Source organism: Mustela lutreola, chromosome 2 (genome assembly GCF_030435805.1).
Source record: "Mustela lutreola isolate mMusLut2 chromosome 2, mMusLut2.pri, whole genome shotgun sequence".
Lineage (NCBI taxonomy): Eukaryota > Metazoa > Chordata > Mammalia > Carnivora > Mustelidae > Mustela > Mustela lutreola.
Window position 1 is genome coordinate 14223381 of NC_081291.1, and position 18633 is coordinate 14242013.

At 57.8% G+C, this 18633-nt stretch overlaps 1 protein-coding gene across 17 annotated transcripts in view; it reads left to right on the top strand.

Moving 5' to 3' along the window:
- MAST3 (microtubule associated serine/threonine kinase 3) overlaps nucleotides 1-18633 on the top strand; it is a 37630-nt gene that overhangs the window by 16562 nt on the left and 2435 nt on the right. For 4 of the 17 annotated variants that reach the window (XM_059160504.1, XM_059160493.1, XM_059160507.1 and 1 more), the window contains 25 exons: nucleotides 1198-1286; nucleotides 1366-1438; nucleotides 1619-1639; nucleotides 2168-2282; nucleotides 2693-2853; nucleotides 3038-3113; nucleotides 3386-3595; nucleotides 3694-3795; nucleotides 4050-4182; nucleotides 5540-5601; nucleotides 5968-6053; nucleotides 6886-7094; nucleotides 7756-7894; nucleotides 10482-10614; nucleotides 10802-10967; nucleotides 11537-11638; nucleotides 12303-12425; nucleotides 13255-13364; nucleotides 14166-14344; nucleotides 14847-15091; nucleotides 15557-15763; nucleotides 16038-16264; nucleotides 16741-16863; nucleotides 17427-17563; nucleotides 17682-17869. In XM_059160504.1, the coding sequence (XP_059016487.1) occupies nucleotides 1198-1286; nucleotides 1366-1438; nucleotides 1619-1639; nucleotides 2168-2282; nucleotides 2693-2853; nucleotides 3038-3113; nucleotides 3386-3595; nucleotides 3694-3795; nucleotides 4050-4182; nucleotides 5540-5601; nucleotides 5968-6053; nucleotides 6886-7094; nucleotides 7756-7894; nucleotides 10482-10614; nucleotides 10802-10967; nucleotides 11537-11638; nucleotides 12303-12425; nucleotides 13255-13364; nucleotides 14166-14344; nucleotides 14847-15091; nucleotides 15557-15763; nucleotides 16038-16264; nucleotides 16741-16863; nucleotides 17427-17563; nucleotides 17682-17869 (3416 nt within the window). The remainder of the gene's footprint in view (nucleotides 1-1197; nucleotides 1287-1365; nucleotides 1439-1618; nucleotides 1640-2167; nucleotides 2283-2692; nucleotides 2854-3037; nucleotides 3114-3385; nucleotides 3596-3693; nucleotides 3796-4049; nucleotides 4183-5539; nucleotides 5602-5967; nucleotides 6054-6885; nucleotides 7095-7755; nucleotides 7895-10481; nucleotides 10615-10801; nucleotides 10968-11536; nucleotides 11639-12302; nucleotides 12426-13254; nucleotides 13365-14165; nucleotides 14345-14846; nucleotides 15092-15556; nucleotides 15764-16037; nucleotides 16265-16740; nucleotides 16864-17426; nucleotides 17564-17681; nucleotides 17870-18633) is intronic. The other 13 variants (XM_059160505.1, XM_059160494.1, XM_059160501.1 and 10 more) reach the window with 7 other exon arrangements.

Consider the following 18633-nt stretch of genomic DNA (forward strand, 5'->3'; position numbering starts at 1 on the left):
GGTGGTCTCTCCCACCTCTGGAGCTGTTGGGATGGGCAGCTGGTGACTGAATTCACTGGGGAGGCGTTGCCTGGCCTCCTGCTGCACATCCCAGGCCCTGTGGGGAGAGAGACAACACCGCCCGTACCCACTGCCGTCTACCCAGTGCTGGGCCCAGACCTGAACACTGTGTATATACTTCATCAAATCTTCCTGGTACCTTGCAAGGTATACAGGTTGGGAAACTGAGCCTCAGAAGGGCAGCTGCTCATGGCTCCCTGCCTGTCTTGATGCCTCAGTCGGTGGCTGACCCATGCCTTAACCTGCACTGTGCCTTCTGCCTGGGACACCATTCCTGGCCCCGTGAGGCCCTGAGGTTTCATCTCTCCCTCCCTGAGCCACTGAGCTGCGTTGGCGGCTGGGAGTCTGTGGGCTGATGCACTTCCAGAGCCGTTGCTGGGCGACTGCACCGGGGAGGGAGGGGAGATGATGTTGCTCTCAATTTCCCTCTGCCAGGGCGGGGGCTGGGGCCCCGGCACAGGTGGGAGAGGCTGGGCCAGGGTGGGAGTGGCCTGGGCCAGGGGGTTCTGGAAGAAGGGAATTGGGATGGAGGGAGGGATACGCGTGGACAAAAGTTAAGAAGGATGGCACCTTCTGCAAGGTGCTGGCTTGAGGGTTTTTAAGGGTCAGATTGGCCTTTTGGGGAGGTCCGGGGGAGCGGGGGTTGCCAAGACACTTGGGGCCATGGGCCTGGGAAAGGGTCCATGGGATGGAATGGACACCAGCTTCAGTTCCCTAGGGCTCCAGGGTCCTCTCCACCATCTGTTTTATTTGCCAGTGCTCCTGGCAGCGGGCAGGGCATAGGCAAAGGTGTAGGGGTAGGATCACGAACACAGAAGCCCGAGAAGGCGAGCCAGGGGCTCCTGGCCGTGGGCAGGGTTCACCAGGAGCCCAGAAGTGCTCAATGCCACCACTGATAATAACCACAGTAATCTTAATAATAGGTAATATTCGTCAAAAAGTGCTACCCCAGGCCTCAAAGGTGGTGTGAACAAGGGGCCATGCCAGCATCCAGCTGGGGTCAGAGGGGCAGTGGTCGCGCCTAGCTTCCCGTCCTGCCCCAAAGGTGGCCAGATGTGTTCTCCGGCCAGGGCATGCACGTCTCTGTGCCTGGAGGCCTGGGCCAGCGCCTAACCCTGTCCCCTTGTCTCCTGACAGCTGCCGTAGCGGGAACCGCAAAAGCCTGGTGGTAGGAACGCCCTCGCCGACCCTCTCCCGGCCCCTGTCTCCACTCTCCGTGCCCACAGGTGAGTGTGGGAGCAAGCACGCAGGGGCGGCGCCCTATCTTCGCCCCCTCTGACTCATTGTCCCCCGCCTCGTCCCCAGCAGGCAACAGCCCCCTGGACAGTCCTCGGAACTTCTCAGCGGCATCTGCTGTGAACTTCCCCTTTGCCCGAAGGTGAGTGGTCACTGGCTTTGAGGGCTGGTGTTGGCACAGCTGGGGAGGGGACAGGCAGGAGCATGTGCTTGGTGGCTGGGCCTGCCTCCTCATTCACTTTTCCCCCTCCCCTATCCCCTGCCCTGTGGTGGTCTCTCCCTCTGGCTTCTGCCCCTGGCAAACATGCACGGCCTTCTGCAGCCACATCCCACGCGTGGAAAGGTAATTTCAGGGAGCCCTTGGGGAGGAGGAGGGCACACCTTCCCGTCTAAAAACTATTAACTCACTAAAAGCCACGAACTCACTCAATGAGAGTTGATGAAGGGCCTGTTGGTAGCAGGCGCTTAAATGTCACTTACTCTATAACATTTACTCGGTATTTGCCATGTGCTATACCCTATGCTGGGGGCCGAGGAAGGGGAGGCCAGACTCTGGCCCCTGAGGAGTCCTCAGTCGGGTAGGGCAGGGGCATGACTAGCATGTGTCCCAGCAGCTGCAACTCAGAGAAGTCGGAGCTTTGATGGGGTATGCTTTGACAGCTGGGTCAGGGAGGACTTCCCGGAGGAGGTGTCTGAAGGATGAGGAGAAAACATATAGCAGACTTGTTGACCTTGTATCTCTGTTCTCAGCCTTTTCAGAAGATTCTTCCTCCAACAGAGCCAGAATCTGCCAGCCATGGTATCTGTCTTTAGTCCCCGCACACCACGGGGGCCATGCCTTCCTTCTAACTCTTCCGGTTCTCCTCTCTAGGGCTGACGGCAGAAGATGGTCCCTTGCATCCCTCCCATCTTCTGGCTACGGAACCAACACGCCCAGCTCCACCGTCTCGGTACCCACAGTCCCACCTTGGCCAGCAGACAGGCGGGTGCGAGGTGGGGCGGGACACGTCTTTGGTTTTTATCAAGGTGTTGGATAGTTGTCCAGTCAGCCAACATCCTGGCTGCCCCCTTTGTGCCCCATTCTGGGCAACATATGCATCCCTGAAAAGACCCAGCCTCAGTCCCAAAGAGCCCCCAATCTGGAGGACACAGACATCCTCATCCCATGGGGTTAGTGCCCAGCCAGAGGGAGTCTTCGGGTTGCTTAGGGAGCAGGCGGGGAGGATTGCTGGAGGAGGGGGCATCGGAGCTGGGGTTTTGAGGGATACATAGGAGCCAGGCAGGAGCATATTACCATCCAGTGACCAGCAGGCAGCCTAGGCCTTAATGGGTAATGCTGGGGTTCTTGCTTTGGCGCTGACTGTGAACTCGTGGTCTTGGTACCCCCTACTGCCAGTCGAGCTCATCCTCCCGGGAGCGCCTCCACCAGCTTCCTTTCCAGCCGACGCCGGATGAACTATGCTTCCTGTCCAAGCATTTCCGCAGCTCAGAGAGCGTGGTTGATGAGGAGGGTGGCCACCGCTCACCCCACCTTCGCCCCCGTTCCCGCAGCCTCAGGTGGGTCTTGACCTCGGACTCCAGCCCCTCCCTGGGCTGGCTTTGGGGCCCACATTGTGACTCCTCCTCCATCTCTGCCCCCGACCCTGTCCAAGCTTGGCCTCTGATCCTCAACCCTCCCCTGAACTGGGTCTCTGGTCCCACATCGCAAGCTGACTGTGTGTCGTCATCCCCCCTCCCCCAGCCCGGGACGCACCACAGGGACGTTCGACAATGAGATCGTCATGATGAATCATGTATACCGGGAGCGGTTCCCGAAGGTGGGCAGTGCCGGTGCCTGCACCGGCCCTAACTCCCCTCCGTGTCGTTGTTCCTCCGTGACACTCTTGTCTTCCTGGCTCTGTCGCCCCGCCTCTGTCCCTTTCCTGCCTGTCCTTACCTCTCTGTCTCAAACTGCCCCTCCCACAACCTAGGCATATTGCTCCCTGACCCCATCGCCATGTCTCTCTCCCCAACTGTCTCTCTTGCTCCGATCTGTGTGTCACTTCCCAGCCCCATCCAATGACCAGGTTGCCCCGTCCACCCTGCCCAGGCCACGGCACAGATGGAAGGCCGTCTGCAGGAGTTCCTGGCGGCCTTTGCGCCCGGCGCCCGGCTGGCACTGGCTGATGGCGTCCTGGGCTTCATCCACCACCAGATCATTGAGCTGGCCCGCGACTGCCTGGCCAAGTCCGGAGAGGCGCTCGTCACCTCCCGCTACTTTCTGGAGATGCAGGAGAAGCTGGAGAGGCTGCTTCAAGATGTGCGTGGGCAGTGGGGGGAGCGCAGGGGTTCAGGGGTCCCCAGGCCGGCCAGGGCCCGGGGCCCACAGGTGACGCCATCACCCACCTGCCCCCGCAGGCCCACGAGCGCTCAGACAGTGAAGAGGTCGGCTTCATTGTCCAGCTTGTCCGGAAGCTGCTCATCATCATCTCGAGGCCAGCGAGGCTCCTTGAGTGCCTGGTGAGTCTCTGCACACGGCCGGGTGACAGTCCCACCGACGTACAGGAGACAGTGCCCGTGGGGGTGGAGGTTTGAGGGGCACCCAGGGTGCCTCTGGGCCGGGGTGGGCTTCTTTCCCCGGGGAAGGGTCAGGCGCTGAGACTCAGGGGAGAGCTGGGACCGCCCCTCAGGCTGCTCCAGACAGAGGGAGCACCATGTGCAAAGGCCTGGGGGTGAGACCAAGCCCCGTCTGACCAGCCTCTCTGCACCTCCAGGAGTTTGACCCCGAGGAGTTTTATCATCTGCTGGAGGCTGCGGAGGGCCAGGCCCGAGAGGGCCAGGGCATCAAGACGGACCTGCCACAGTACATCATTGGGCAGCTGGGCCTGGCTAAGGACCCCCTCGAGGGTGAGCTGACAGGGGAGTGGTGTGGAAAGAGAAAACCCAAGGCAAGGCCAGAGCAGACCTGTGGTTCGAGCCCAGGCCCGTTGACTTCACAGCTGCCATATTGTCCTTTATCCCTCTGTGGCCCTGCCCTCAGCCACCTGCGGGGCCCACTGTGGGGAAGTGCCTGGGGTTCCTTCGTCGAACAGCCACACGTCAGACCCCCTGACCTGCCAGGGCCTAGGAGCCTCAGTGTCTTCCAGTGCAAAGTTAAGATGAGCCAGGGAGCCACCATTAACAATAGCATTCCCATCATCCCGCAGACTCCAGAAATACTTCCCCGATGTCATCTGACTGTGGCCCAGGAGGTAGACTCGGAGTCAGTCAGGGCGACCCATGGGCTGGACCAAGCTGGCCAGGGACGACCCCCATCCCCCCAGATAGCTGAGGCAGGAAAACTGAGACTTGGTACTAGGGGAGCATCGAACTTGGACCTGGCCTGGTCCAGGTGTGGTCACGGGTGGCTCTGAGGAAAGGTGACATGTAAGCTGAGTGCTCACATTGGGACTGGGCTGCCATCGTCCCCTTTAAAGCTGGAAAGACTGAGGCTCTGGGTTGATGAGGTCGAGCAGGGGTCAGACCTCAGTGGGCCCAAGGCCAGACCACTTAGAGACTTGCTGTGTGGCCATGGCCGGACTTGGCCCTCCAGTGGAGATAACGCAGGTGGTGCTGTGGGTGGTCCCAGTGTCAGAGGAGACAGAAAGTGGCCAGGTGGTTGGCGGCTGACACTGTGGGGCAGATCATCTGTCCTGTGCCCCCGGCAGGGAACCCTCGGCGTGGAAGTGGAAAGGGCTGCATTCAAACCCGGGCTTCCCTCGCCTGTGAGACTCCACATTGTCCCATCCCAGCCCTGCCCTGTGACCGTGAGACACTGTCTTCATTGCCATCCTCACATCTCATGTTCCCCCATCACTCAATTGGGGCCACCCCTCTGCCAAGCCCTAGGGCCAGAAAATGGCGAGGGGCTCCCTCTGGGCCACACCCCAAGCTGACGAGGATATTAGGAGCCAAAACCCAGAGGCCCATGTCACAGCCTATGTTAACAGGCTCAAGGCTGGGAGCCAGGATGACAACGGTGCCATCCAGAGGCTGGGCTTCCCACTGGTCCTTCTAGAAGGTTCCCAGGTTATTGCTTCATTTGGCCTCCTGGGTTTGGCCAAGAATTGGATGTAGTAGGGGCTCACTGATGGTATCATGGGTTCTGGTCAGGGAAGCACCATGTCTACAGCCCAGGATGAGCCTTGGAAGCCGTAGGAGATCTCTGGGGGATCGAGGGGCAGGGCATGGAGGCCACATTTCAGGCTCCTCCCTTGTCTTACAGAGATGGTGCCTCTGAGTCACCTGGAAGAAGAAGGACAGCCTCCAGCTCCTGAGTCCCCGGAGGTAAGTCACAGAGCTTTGAGGCTCCCACCTGTCTTGTTCTTTTCAAGATAGACCAAGCGGCCGTGGGAAGGGCTGAGTTTGTTAAGCTTTTGCATGTAGTAGGTGCTTAATAAATGCCTGTGACTTCAGGGAGAAAATAGAGGCAAATGAGACTACCCTGCCGTGGTGGTTGGGCAGGGCCAGACTGGAGGGGGCATCAGAAAGGGGAGTTTTGGAGGATGTAGAGTTTTCTGGAAGGAGAACATTGCTTGAGCCAAAGCTTAGAAACTCAGAAGCTGAGCTGGAGAAGCTGAGAAGGAGGAAGTAACACCAGGCCCAGTAGTTGGGACTTGAGGGCAGGGACACTGACCCCTTCTTGCCCGCTAGAGCCGTGCCCTCATCGGCCCATCACGGAGGAAGCCATGTGAGAGCGACTTCGAGACCATCAAACTCATTAGCAACGGGGCCTACGGGTAAGTCCTCAGATCCCCCATAGACCCATTTCTCAGATGCCCATGGGGCTGCCCTGGGGTCCAACAGTGGCCCCTGAATGTGGAGATGGGGAAACCAAGGCCAGATGAAGAAAGTAGAAATGTAGTACAGCCAGGCCAGAGCCTCAGACGGTCTCGTCCATGATCTAGGCCGTTACCTGCCCCAAGTAACTCTCCACATATAGGAAGTCATAGGCATTTCAGGGCCATGCAAGCCAGCAGATGGCTGCACGGCAGCAGGAACGTGCAGCGAGCATTATATGAGACCCCCCCACTCACGGATTTGTGTGTGGAGGTGGGGGGGAGGGGCCTTCCCCACAGCATCAGACTATGGAGCGGGTGGCCAGAGAGGGGGGCTTCTCGTCTGGGTGACGTCACTCAGCAGCGTGGCCAGGAGTCCAGGTCAGACAGCTCCAGAAGGCCGTAGTGGCTCTGGGGTCTTCATAGCCCCCTGGGTGATCTTACTGTTGGCTAGTCAGTTCAAGGCAGTTTTACTAGATACACAAACCTGGCAAGCTCTAAGTGCCTCAAAATCTGCTCATTTCGGCTGTGCATAAAGCAGTTTGAGCCTGGTGCTGGGGCTTTTGAGCTAAAAGGTCACCGTCTGCTATGAAGAAGTAACCTAGAGGCCATCTTGGGCTTCTCTGTGACACCAGGGAGAGTGGCTGAGACCCATAGCAGGGCTGCTTTCAGAGAGGGGCTGGGGAAGGAGAAAGGCTGTCCCGGATATAGGGTCAGACGGCTTGGGTGAAGGCCTGGCCCCACTGAGTGTGGGGGCCTCAGCGTCCAGCCTCAGCGACTCCGGCTCCCCCAGGGCTGTCTACCTGGTGCGGCACCGAGACACACGGCAGCGCTTTGCCATCAAGAAGATCAACAAGCAGAACCTGATTCTGCGCAACCAGATCCAACAGGTCTTTGTGGAGCGTGACATCCTCACATTTGCCGAGAACCCGTTTGTGGTCAGCATGTTCTGCTCCTTCGAGACCCGGCGCCACTTGTGTATGGTCATGGAGTATGTGGAAGGTGCGGTCACAAGGGCTTTGTATGCCTCTGGTGACGGGGAGCTCACCCTCTACCCTGAAAGAGAGTCCCTCCTTTGACCATGCTGGGGTTTGCTCTGTCCTCCAAGGGGTCCCAGCTTGCCTTGGGGGACCCTCAGTCTGTGGTGGAGGGGCCCATCCTCAGGGCTTGGGGCTGAGGGAGCTCAAAGAGGAGTGTGAGAGTAGAACCCTGGGGGATAGGGTGAGGATGGACATCTTCGGCAGGGGGGACCTGATGAGCAGAGGCCTGAAGGCCAGGAGTTAGTTAAAGCAGGGAAGGGAGGGAGGGGTGGGGCGGAAGGGCTGGCATGGTTGGGGGCCAGGGAGAGGAGTTTGGGGAGCAAGTTTGCAGTTTAAGAATGAGCACTCCAGGTGAGTGCAGGGGTTTTAGGCAAGGAAAGGGAATGACCACTTAGGAGGCACCAGCTGTGTACAGGGTAGGGGACTGGTGCCCTTCCGGAGCTGCTGTCCTGCCAGCAAAAGAATCAGGAGTCAAGGTCTGCCCACCCTCCTGCCCCTCTTGGTTCCCTGCCTTGGTTCGGTCCAGACTGGGGACATTCTATAGGAGGTTGGAGTGGTCCTGTAGACCTGGGGCGAGGCTGTAGAGCCCAGGGCCTCTGTGAATGTGTCTGCACCCCCCACAGGCGGTGACTGCGCCACACTCCTGAAGAACATGGGCCCACTGCCCGTGGACATGGCCCGCATGTACTTCGCCGAGACAGTGCTGGCGCTCGAATATTTGCACAACTATGGCATCGTGCACCGTGACCTCAAGCCTGACAAGTGAGCAGCCTGGAGTCTTGGGGGTATGGGGGTAGGTAGGGCCTCTGATTGAGGTCTGGGGCTGCTCAGAGCCTCGCCTGCCCGGATTCTCCTGGCCCCTGGGGCCCCCGGTGACAGGAAGACACAGAACAGTGGCAATCTTGGGCAGCTGGTGTATACAGAGGCAAGCAGGTACTTAATAGGCACCTGCTGTATGTAAGGGAGAGACAGTACATTTATAGAGAGGCTGCCAAGCAAAGAGAGAATGGATGCACAAAATATACAGGGGAAGGAACTGTGTACTCACAGAGCTGTTGCTCCAGGGGGAGAGAGAACATGCACTTAGGAGGCAACATCTGTATACCGGGAATAGGGATAGGCCCTTTGCAAGACCTACATGTGAAGGAAGGGACTGTGCATATCTTGAGCATGTGTTGTATGTTCGTGAAGGGAAGAAAAGAATGTGTTTCTTGAAAGCGTTGGGAGGTTTATTTTACTCTAGCACCTAAGAAGCACCTACTGCATACCAGGTTCTCTATGGGTGACACATGTGTGAATAATCCTTCATGCTCTGTAAACCCTACATAATTTGCAAGGCACTGTCACCTGCATTAATTGAGCACCTGCTGTTTATAGAGCCAGGGGCTGTTTTTATATCAAGTGCCCTGTGGCTACCAGGCTAGAAGCGTTAAGAGCCCTGCCTGTTTCCAGGGCATCTCATAGTTTGCCAGTGGCTCAGAAGATGAAGTATGTATTTGGCACCTGCTGTATACCTGGGCCTCTATGCTCAACGCTCTAAGGAAGCCCAGCAAAACTCGGTGGATCGTCCTAGAGTGGGGTGGGGTCTCCCCAGGGTCTCAGGTCACACCCCAAGGCAGGACCTGCCACTCCCAGGTGTGGGACCGTCATCTGCAAAAAGGTACAGGCAAGTGTCTGGCCCCAGAGTGCTCAGGGAGGTAGGCACATGTAACAGGTGCTTGAGAACAATAGATATTTTTTTCACTTTGGAAAATTTCAAATATATCCCAAAGTCAGGAGAAGGTGCATTCATTGGCGAGGGCTATCAGAGCAGAGTAGCACAGACTAGGCTGCTGAAGCCACAAAAATGTGTTTTCACGGTCCTGGAGGCCAGAAGTCCAAGATCAGGGTATCAGCAAGGGCTACCTCTGGAAGTGCCAGGAAGCGATCTCTTCCAGATCTCTCCCCAAGGTTCTGGTGATTTCATGGCTTGTGACAGCATCGCTCCAGCCTTCACGTGGTATCCTCCCTCTGCATAACTGTTTCCACATGTCCCCTCTTCATAAGGATGCTAGTCCTGTTGGATGAGGGGCCGCCGTGCTCTAGCACATCCTCATTTATTTATTTTTAAAAAGATTTTATTTACTTATTGGACAGAGAGAGACACAGCAAGAGAGGGAACACAAGCAGGGGGAATGGGAGAGGGAGAATCAGGCTCTCCGCTGAGCTAGGAGCCCGATGGGCTCGAACCCAGGACCCTGGGATCATAACCTGAGCGGAAGGCAGATTCTTTTTTTTTTTTTTTTTAAGATTTTATTTATTTATTTGACAGACAGAGATCACAAGTAGGCAGAGAGAGAGGAAGGGAAGCAGGCTCCCTGCTGAGCAGAGAGTCCAACGCAGGACTTGATCCCAGGACCCTGAGATCATGACCCGAGCTGAAGGCAGCGGCTTAACCCACTGAGCCACCCAGGTGCCCCAGAAGGCAGATTCTTAAACGACTAAGCCACTCGGGCCCCAATCCCTTGGTTTTAACTGTACCTGGCGGCTACACCAAAATGGTTTTCCTTGATTGGTGTACAGAGTAGTTGCTCAGGAAACATCCCTTGTGTTTAAAAATAGTGTCTGCACATAGTCGGTGTAGGGAGTTGTTTCTTCATAGAGTCGAGGTACACAGGATGTGCCAAATGAAGGGTTTATCAGACCACTTGGATCTACACAGTGAGTTCTCTAGAAATGAACCAGCCCATGTACCAGGAGGTACGTGAAAATGTGACTTTATAAAGATGGTGGGGGGCGTTCTACAACCTAGGAAAATGTGTATGTACTTCAGCTGATGGGAAAACTCCAGCAGCAGGGTACACAGTAGGTGTACAAGTTTTCAAAAGTGGGTCCTCTTGGGAAGTGCATAGAAAGATTTCTGTATACAGCAGCTCCTCAAGCTTTGTTCACTGTTCAACAGGGAATGTAAACAATAAGTGCCTGAAAGGGTTTCGTTTGTTAAAAAGAACGAACACGTGTACAAAAATACATTGTAGATCCCCCCCCAGTAGGGGTACAGGTGTTTTAACACACAGTGGGGAGACGGAGTGATTCTTAGGAATTTTATATTTGAAAAGTGGTGTATACAGTAGGTGCTCAGTAGCAACAGCAGAAGCATGCAGTAGGTGCACCAAGGTGTTTGCCAGATTTGAAATACCGCCTAAGAACCTACTGGTTATTATGAGAACGTGCCAGCGTTCAGGAAGCTTCCCTGGCTGGACCTCCGCCCAGCTGGGGTGGCACCAGGTTCCGGGGTAGCATGAGCAGGCACCAGGCACCTCAGGGGGGACTCCCTCCGGCCCTGAGTACACCACTTACCCGCCCGCAGCCTGCTCATCACCTCGCTTGGCCACATCAAGCTGACTGACTTCGGCCTGTCCAAGATTGGGCTCATGAGCATGGCCACCAACCTCTACGAGGGTCACATCGAGAAGGACACCCGGGAGTTCGTGGACAAGCAGGTGTGCGGATGTGCCAGTGGCCCCAGGGGTGGGACCACCTCCCTCTGTCTGGACCCCGACCCTCGGGACATGGGGAGACCCTGCAGCACCTCCACCCCGGTGCACAGCCTGGCCTTGGCCGCTGTCTCTCTCGCGGCCTCTCTGGAGTTGGAGGCCATCCTCCTCCTCCCCCTTCTGCCTGACCCAGGTGTGCGGGACACCTGAGTACATCGCGCCCGAGGTGATCTTCCGCCAAGGCTATGGGAAGCCAGTGGACTGGTGGGCCATGGGCGTTGTCCTCTATGAATTCCTGGTGGGCTGTGTGCCTTTCTTCGGAGACACCCCCGAGGAACTCTTCGGCCAGGTGGTCAGTGGTGCGTTTCTCCCCACATGGCCGCGGTTCGAGTCTTACCCCACCCTGCCGGGGCTCTGGGCAGCAGCCGCGCACCCCCTTCAGGGTGCCTTGCCCCAACCAGACACTGGGGACATGGCCAAGGGCAAGACAGACAGTGAGGGAGATCGGTATGCAAATTACGGGACATCAGATACCAAAAATGCCAAGGAAAAGAAGCAGGGAGAGGGGAAGGGATGAGGTACTAGACGTGACAGGGGCTGCCTTAAATAGGGGGTCACAGAGGCCTCCGAGGTGACGTGTGAGCAAAGCCTAAAGGAGCAAGAGGGAGCCGCAGAAGTAGGAGAAGGGTGCAGCCCTGGTAGAGGGGCGCAGCCAGAGCAAAGGCTGTGGGCAGGACCGAGCCTGGTGGCGTTGAGGGGACAGAGGAGGCTGCTGGTTTGGTGTGCAGTGAGAGAGGGGAGGTGGGGGAGTTGCTACAAAGGGCTATCCTCACGCTCTCCCTCCCTCTTATTTTATTTCATTTTAGTAATCTATTTATTTCAGCTTATTAATTTATTTCATTTTTTTTTTCCTCGCTCCTCATTTTAGATGAGATCATGTGGCCAGAAGGGGATGAGGCCCTCCCAGCTGATGCCCAGGACCTCATCACCAGGCTTCTCCGACAGAGCCCACTGGACCGTCTGGGCACTGGTATGTGAATGTGGGGGGTGGGGGCCCAGGTGGGGGGTAAGCAAGAACTCTATTTTGAGAGGCTACATGGAGGAGGGGGACTTGGGGCTGGGGTTTTGAAGGATACATAGGAGTTCACCAGGAACTTGCAGATAGCTGGGTCTGATGCAGACAAGGGGCACTGAGGCCAAGTATGGGAGCCTGCAAGGTCACCATAGTCTATGTCCTAAGGTCCTCAGAGGCCCAGCCCACTGGATCCCACTGTTTGGATTTCCCTAGCCATCTAATTAATGGTTAAGGGACTGTTTGAGACTCTTGGAGCCACTATAGGTCACGTTCTTGATGAAGCTTAGCCACTGGGGAGAAGCATAGGGGCTAAGGCTGGGGAATAGGATATCTTCATGCCGCCGGCTCTACTCCATGGAGTTGAAATACACGGAAAAAGCCTGGGAAGGAAGCCCTCCTGGGGCTCTGCGGTTTCTCCAGGTGGTGGGATCTCAGAATCCAGCAGAGGCAAGAGCAAGGCCTGGGTTCTAGGCCCAGCTCTGTCCCTCTTCAGGCTATGAAACAGCGGCTGCTCCCATAGCCACCTTCATGGTTCTGTGTTGGCCAAGTTCGGGCTCATAGCTAGCCCAGGGAGCAGTGGGGACAGGGACCTGCAGGGCTAAGCTGGACATGTCTGCAGGGGGCACCCATGAGGTAAAGCAGCACCCCTTCTTCTGGACCCTGGACTGGGCTGGGCTCCTGCGACACAAAGCTGAGTTTGTGCCACAGCTTGAAGCCGAGGACGACACGAGCTACTTTGACAGTAAGTGCAGCTTGAGGGGGTAGGCTCTGCCATCCCACATTCTCCTGAGACAGGGAGGGGGGTGTCTGCCAGGGTCTCCACCCAAGTGCCTCACCCTGAGCCTGGAGCTTCTGACTTCCTGAGCTTTCTGAGAAATTAGAGCATGTCTGCTGGCAGCTGCTCCCCACTTGACTGGTTTCCTGTGCATCTGGGTTCAGGAGGCCACAGCATCCTCCTGGTTGCGGGAGAGGAAGCCGAGGTGCTGAGTGTGCACACCCTTGCCCAGCAGGTTCAGCCTCCTCAGTGTCCAGCCCTGACCAGACAGGGAGCCCTGTCTGTCAAACAAGAGGGCAGGGCGCTTTGCTGTGTCCCTCTGCCACTGTGGGTGGGCTCAGACGAGTCTTCCTTTGCCTACTTGGGGTTCCAGCCAAATAGATGAAAGGCCGTCCGTCTCCCAATTCCTCTTCCAGAACTTGCTGTATGATCTTGGGCATGTCAGAGGTCCTCTGAGCATCTGTTTCCTCTTATGTAAAAAGGGGAGCATCCTTTTAAGATGCACAGAATTCCCTAATTCTGGGTGACCCATCCCAAAGGTGAGGATACAGAGGGCCACACACAAGAATTCCCACCCACGATGCCACAGATCATAGGGACACAGCTGGGGTTTATTGCCATGTAGTCTGCCGCTCAAGCATCCTGTGATCCCTGAGTACACCAGACACGGTCCCACTTCAATGCCTTTGCCCTGACAGTGTCTCCCTGCCTAGGATGCCCTCCACACATCACCCCCACAGCCTTTGCAGCCACCTCTGGGCATCGGGTGGGCTGCATGTGCCTTTCCCTCCCACAGCACGCTCAGAACGGTACCGCCACCTGGGCTCGGAGGATGAGGAGACCAACGATGAGGAATCATCCACAGAGATCCCTCAGTTCTCGTCTTGTTCCCACCGGTTCAGCAAGGTGGGCGGGGGCCCCAGACACTGCTAGTGCTCTGGAAGCCTGGCGAGATGTTCATTCTGGGGGCGCAGCAGTGTTCTTTAGTACATTCAAAATGTTGGACCCCCATCACTTCTGGTCTAGCTCGAGAACCTTCCTGTCACCCCAGGGGCAGTCACTCCCCTGCCCTCCTCCTCTGGCCCCTTGCCCCTGCAACCACTAATCTTTCTGTCTCTGGATTTGCCTGTTCTGGATCTTTCACCGAGCCAGAATCCCATAACACGTCTGGCCTCTTGCATTCTCAGCCCGACATCTTCCAGGCTCATCTGCGCTGTAGACCGCATATCAGCTTCGTTCCTCTTTATGGCCCAGTAACAGTCTGTTGTATGGATGGGCCCCACTGTGTTCACCCCTCCAATAATGGACATTTGGGATGCGTCCGCGTTGGGGTCGTTGTAAGCAGTGCTGCTCTGCTGGGTCTCACCTTAGAGCCTCGCCAGCTTCAGGGCCTCCTTCCTTTGTAACTGGATGAAAAAAACTGTGCCACTTACGGGCCTGAGCCCCATGCGGAGTGCCCTGATCAGCAGCAGAAACTCCCAGCTGGGGCCCCATTGGTAGCCAGGCCCCTCTGAACCTCAGTTTCTCCATCTGTACAGTGGGCTAAAGACTCCTCTATTCTTCGGGATGTGGCGGGTATGGATGGAAGGAAACGACTCACAGGGAAGCATGGGGAATATAGGAAGCTTTTGACTCAGCGAGCTCTTCTTCCCCGGGGGTGTGGTTGCCTGTCTCCTTGTCCTTACTGGTGTGTTCTCTTGTTGCCAGGTCTACAGCAGCTCCGAGTTCCTGGCTGTTCAGCCCACCCCAACCTTCGCTGAACGCAGCTTCAGCGAGGACCGGGAGGAAGGCTGGGAGCGCAGCGGCGAGGTGGACTACCGCCGCCGCTTGAGCTTGAACACCGCCTTGAGCACGGGCTTGAGCACTGGCTTGAGCACAGAGATCCGGTAGGTGGGCCGGGGAGCATGCGCAGATCCAGCCTTCCAGCCCACCGGGGGCTGGAGCCACTAGAAAGCTTCCCAGTGGCCCAGTCAAAAAGGGTCAAACCCATGGGCCGGCGTGTTCAAGCCCCGTCAATGTGGCCAGGGGCTTTGTGTCTCTAACCACAGCGAGCATAGCGCAGCGGCGTGACCATACTGTGTTGGCCCTGTTCCCTCCACCAGAATATCCTTTGCTAACGAACTCCTATTCATTCCCCAAAGACCAGACTCAACAGAAAAATAATCAATGTCTGCTAAAGGATGAGTGTTGGAAGCTGGATTTTAATAAAAGACACAAATTCCTCAGGCAGACAGAAGACCCAGCATGCACAGCGAACTCACTTGCATTTACAGATTACCTCTGTTTCTAAGCTGGAAGTTAAAATATGGCCACTGGGGGCGGGGGGTGACTGGGTGTCCTGGGGCCAGGGTACCTGGCAAGTGTGACTTTAGCTCTTCTCTGCTGCAGGCTACGGTCCTGGACATCCTCTGGTTCTTCCTGCCAGTCGTCTTCTTCCCAGCCTGAGCGGGGGCCCAGCCCATCCCTCTTGAATACTATTAGCCTGGACACAATGCCTAAGTTTGCCTTCTCGTCAGAGGATGAAGGAGCCAGTACAGCCTCTGTGGGCCCCAAGAGGCCCATCTTCATTCTGGGGGAGCCTGATCCACCCCCAGTAGCCACCCCTGTGATGTCCAAGCCCTCAAGCCTTTCTGGTAGGTGAGGTCCCGGATGAGAGGGATAGTTTTGTAGAAAGTTATCCAGAGGAGGGACTATTTGAGATGGGCTTTGAAGGCTGAATAGGAGCTCTCCAGAGAGACCATTCACATGCCTAACAAAGGCTTTAAGATAGGAAAGGCCAGGGCTTCAGAGAGGCCTCAGGCCTCAGTGTTACTCCGGCGTGATACCCCCAGTTTCACGGGGTCAGGATGGGACTGGAATGGGGAGGAGGCTGGGGAGCTCTGAGAGGGATGTAGGGGTGTGAGGGGTGGGGGAAGGCTTCCCAGAGGAGGGGACTTGAGAGTGGAGCTTTCCAGGGAGAGCAAGGCAGGAAGGAAGTGTAGGAAGAGGGAACTGCCTGAAGAAACGCCGACTGGAGAGGAAGGAGCTTTGCTCCCTGAGGGCAGAGGGGCAGAGTGATGAGACTGGCCAGGCTAACCCCCAACCGTGCTGACCCCCAGCTGACACAGCCGCCCTCAGCCATGCGCGCCTGCGAAGCAACAGCACTGGAGCCCGACACTCGACACCGCGGGCCCTGGATGCTGGGCGGGGCCGCCGCCTTGGGGGCTCAAGAGAGCCAGCTCCCGAGAAGTCCCGGGTCTCCCCCAGCGGGGGCCGCGTGCCCAAGTCTGCCTCAGTGTCCGCCCTATCCCTCATCATCACAGCCGGTACCGCGCATGGCCCAGCCTTGTCTGTCTTTGCCTGCCCACGTCTATTTCGACCTCTGGGTTGGGGCCATGCCATGGGACAGGGGGCCGCAGCTAGACCCAGGGAGAGCTGGGGGACTGGCATTCCTGTGCAGAAGCCAGATAGGGAGACCGTGCTTGGGGCATTGGAACAGCAGCAAAGCAGCCAGAGTGATCAGCTTGGTGGGGGTGGGGGGTGCCCTCCCAACCCTGGTCCCTGCAAGGGAGTGACCCCCTCCCAACCCTGGTCCTGCAGATGATGGCAGCGGCGGCCCCCTCATGAGCCCTCTGTCCCCACGCTCACTGTCCTCAAACCCGTCATCCCGAGACTCCTCTCCGAGCCGAGACCCGTCCCCTGTGTGTGGCAGCCTGCGGCCCCCCATTGTCATCCACAGCTCAGGCAAGAAGTATGGCTTCAGCCTACGGGCCATCCGCGTCTACATGGGCGATAGCGATGTCTACACTGTGCACCACGTCGTCTGGGTAAGTTGGCCGTGGGGTGAGCAGGAAAAGCGGGAACTGGTTTGAGTCTAGCTTCCCCCTGCCAAGGTGCCTCACTTTTGGAGCTGCCCTCTCTAGTCTCAGGAAGGCAGGCTCATTCCCTGCAAGATTTGGAGTCCAGGGCAGGGAGCTGGGGCCACCTGGGCCTTTGCTGTCCCTCTTCTTTATGGGCAGGGGGGTTGGGCAAGACACACAGGGACGGACAGAGAGAGAGAGACCTCAGTGGGGCACAAAGCTCCCACCCCATGCCTGCAGGTGCGGAGTGGGGTATCGTCCTGCCTCCCCCCAGCCCAGGGCCTGTTCCCTCTCCACTGGTCACTCTCTGAACAGCCTGCAACGTCAAGGAAACAGCATGGGCGGCAGCAGCTCGCTGAGCTCCCCTGGCTGACTCAGGTGGCATGGGGTCTCCAGCCGCGGGGCCCCAGACCACTGACGCTGCCATCCACCCTCACCCCCAGAACGTGGAGGAGGGAAGCCCTGCCCAGGAGGCGGGCCTGCGAGCTGGGGACCTCATCACCCACATCAACGGCGAGTCCGTCCTGGGGCTGGTGCACATGGACGTCGTTGAGCTGCTGCTGAAGGTGCAGCCCCCTACTGCTGCCCACCCTTGGGGCTCCCAGAACCCCTGCCCCTGACCTCGACACTCTGCTTTGCTCCTGTGACCCCCTGACAGCTCCAGACTCTGAGGTTCTTGCCCCAGAACCACACCTTTCCACACCTGGTCCCACCTCCAGGCCTTGCAGGTCCCCTCCCCTCTGCCCAGGTTGTACCGCCTTCTTTGTCCCCTTCCCCCCGGCTCTCCCTCTGGCTTACCTCAACCATTTGAGGCTGGGGGTATCTGTACTGTCTTTGTCTTCCTCAAACCATGCGTCCTTAGGGGCTGAGGCCTGGGGGTGGGGAGGCGGGCACAGGCCAGGAGGCAGGGCCTTGCCTGGATAGCTCCTAGGACCGGCAGGTGGGGGGCGGGCGGCTGGTTGCGTGGGCACACAGATGATGGACATGTACCTTTGGTCCACTGGGTGGTGGACATGAGGCGAAAAGTGGGTAGATAAGATCGGGAGCTTCAGTGGATGAGGAGACAGGTGGGCAGGTGGCTCCCTAGATGGGAGGCACCCAGGTCACCCCTCACTGTCCCCGCCGGCAGAGCGGCAACAAGATCGCCCTCCGGACCACCGCCCTGGAGAACACCTCCATCAAGGTGGGCCCCGCCCGGAAGAATGTGGCCAAGGGCCGCATGGCGCGGCGGAGCAAGCGGAGCCGCCGGCGGGAGACGCAGGACCGGTGAGCGCTGGGTGGGCCCTCCACGGAGTGTTGGTGGAGGACCCGGGTGGGCTCCCCAGGCTGCTGGGTGTGGGGAGGCGAGCGCGGGTTCTGAAGCATCAGGCTCTCTCACCCTCAGGCGGAAGTCGCTCTTCAAGAAGATCTCAAAACAGTCCTCTGTGCTGCATACCAGCCGCAGCTTCTCTTCCGGCCTCCACCACTCCCTGTCGTCCAGCGAGAGCCTCCCAGGGTCGCCCACCCACAGCCTCTCCCCCAGCCCCACCACGCCTTGCCGCAGCCCAGCTCCCGATGTCCCAGCAGGTACAGGTACGTGCGCTCCCCGGGGGCAGCTCAGGTCTGTGGTGCCCGGGGCCATCGAGGGAGCCAGCTGGGTTTAAAGGAGGGAAGGACAGGAGGTGGGAAATAAGGCCCCCAGAAGGGCCTTTCCAGGCAGCCTAGAGGTGGTAGGAGACAGGCGTGAGAGCAAAGGAGAGTGTACCCCGCCCCCAGCCAAGGGAGCATCACGAACAGCAGACAGAAGGGTTGTGAAAACAGGGGAAGAATGGGGAGGGAGGAAGTTGGGAGATGGGTCAGGCCAAGGAGCTGGGCTTATGTTGGTGGGCAGTTGGGAGCCATGGAGGGTGTGTGAGCAGAAGAGTGCATGTTTTAGATGAATCTGAGTTTTAGAAAGATCATTCTGGGGTAGGAAAGGGTGACTTGGCCCAATGCTGAGCACCCCAGTCCATGAGACAGCCAAACACAGACACCCCCAGCCTCACTGGGTTAGCATTCAGCTGAAGGGAGGAATAGGCTGGGGCAACCCAAAGGGGAAGCAGGGAAGGCCTCCAGGGGGCCGGGGCACCCCAGCTGCTACCCCTCTGGCTCACTCTGACTTCATGGGGTGGAGCATATCTTCGGCCTTTTGAGAACTAGGTCATTAGATGGGAAGTGGGTGGATAGGAACTAGGGCTTTGATGGATGAGTAGGAGTTCACCATATCCAAGACAAGGGAACAACTTGCACACAGAATAGGAGGCAAGAAAAGCAGACATTCTGGGTAGCCATGGGGAAGGACGTGGGCTTTGGCAGGT